General features: G+C 49.2%; 1 protein-coding gene across 1 annotated transcript; it reads left to right on the top strand.

Moving 5' to 3' along the window:
- The first annotated feature begins 6 nt into the window (after positions 1-6).
- Positions 7-1,727, top strand: LOC105155266. The gene is made up of 2 exons (XM_011071138.2): positions 7-1,510; positions 1,677-1,727. The coding sequence occupies exon 1, from the start codon at positions 205-207 to the stop codon at positions 1,417-1,419; it is 1,215 nt and encodes a 404-aa protein (XP_011069440.1). The 5' UTR covers positions 7-204; the 3' UTR covers positions 1,420-1,510; positions 1,677-1,727.

Raw genomic sequence — 1,727 nt, 5'->3', positions numbered from 1 at the left:
TAAATGGAGGCCAATCAATTATGGAAAATAATCAAGATTGAGAAGCAATGGTCTAGAAACATCATCAACAACAAAAACTTACCCCCTCTCCATAACTTGCAACCATGCATCATCATCAACAAAACAACTGCGCTCTTTCTTTCTCTCGGCGCCCCATCTCTCGACTTCATTTTGTGGTAATCCCATCGGTGTCACGGACGGGGGATGGATCAACCGATCCCAAACCCGACGCCCTCCTCCACCGTGACCGAATCCTGCGTCTCCTCCCACACTCAGTCGTCGTCGTCGGCGGCCTCTTTCTATCTCCTCGAGATTAGTCTGATATCTGCTCAGGACCTGGCTCCAATTTCTAAATCAATGCAGACATACGCAATGGCATGGATAAACCCCAACAAGAAGCACACCACCCGAACCGACCAACAGGGCAACAAGAACCCCATGTGGAACGACAAGTTCGTCTTCCGTCTCACCAACGAGCTGCTCCACTCCGAAACCGCCACCGTGACCGTCGAAATCTACACGGTCTCCTGGTTCCGGGACGTCCTGGTGGGTATGGTACGCGTGCTCATCAGCGATCTCATCACGCCATTGATCCGAACCCTGCAAACCAACACTAAGAACACGCGGTTTGTCGCCCTCCAGGTGCGTCGCCCGTCAGGCACCCCCCAGGGGATACTCAACATGGGGATCTCGCTCCTGGACAGCACGATGAGAAGCATGCCGCTGAAGAACTACGCGGCCAGGAAGCATGCCAAGAACAATGTCCAGGATTCAGATGAGAAGAACACAAACCCTGATGATGATACCCTCCAGAAAGACGAGCAACTGTCAGATGAGAAAAGGGAACTGAACGCGAAAATCCAGCTCTGGCGATCACTGAGCGCTGGCTCAGAGGTAAACGAGGACTTCCCTGTAAAAGCTGGATCTATATACAATGGCTCAATGGTGAATGGATCATTGTGCAATGGCTCCATCGAGTACGGCTCGGAATTATGCTCCGACATCGGGCCGTCAGCTTCCATCGTGGCGGCGGAGGTGGCCAAGAAACTTCAGCCGCCCCCGGATCTGACTTACCCGGCAGCTTCAAACCCGAAAGAAGCTAAATTACAGGGTGATCATCAGGAAACAGGCAGCTCAATCCTGGAGGAGCTGACAATTGAAGAAGCGAAAGCTAAAGGGTACAGAGTTGCCAGCAAAGAGAGATCTCGACGAGACCGTGACGGCAACGAATCAGAGATGTCCATCGTCACTAGTGGCCGTTCCAGGAGGAATCCGGCTGACGCGGGCCTGTTTTCTTGTTTCGGAAACGCTTACGGGATTGAGTTTACAATAGTTTGCGGGGCGAGCAAGAACGCGAACAGTAACAAAAGCAGTAGCAACAAAAGGAAGAAGCCGCCTAGTAAGGCCAATTCAGCTTAAACATTAAGCCCGAATTTGCAGCTTTCCTGATGGTGTTTTGGCTGCCGGCCCATTTTCTTGTTTGGATAACCAGAAAAAACTTGTTGTAAAGGTAGACTGGATCATCAATTCTAAGTTGATTTTTTTTGTCTTTTTTTCTTTTTTCGTTGTTCTTTTTCTAACATGAAGAACAAGTCGTACGCTGTTTATCATGTTGTGCTCAGGAAATTGGGTTAGTAACTGTTGGTTTTTTTTTTTGTTTTCTTTGTAAATCACAGGATTGATTCAAATGGTTAGCGGGATGTTCAGCCTTCGCCTCTCTAAAAGTC

The sequence above is a fragment of the Sesamum indicum genome, unplaced genomic scaffold (assembly GCF_000512975.1).
Source record: "Sesamum indicum cultivar Zhongzhi No. 13 unplaced genomic scaffold, S_indicum_v1.0 C01115, whole genome shotgun sequence".
In the NCBI taxonomy this organism is placed as follows: Eukaryota; Viridiplantae; Streptophyta; class Magnoliopsida; order Lamiales; family Pedaliaceae; genus Sesamum; species Sesamum indicum.
This window is presented reverse-complemented; position numbering and strand designations above follow the sequence as displayed.

Coding starts and splice junctions, on each gene's coding strand:
- LOC105155266 (XM_011071138.2), top strand. CDS start 205: ATGGATCAACCGATCCCAAACCCGACGCCCTCCTCCACCGTGACCGAA.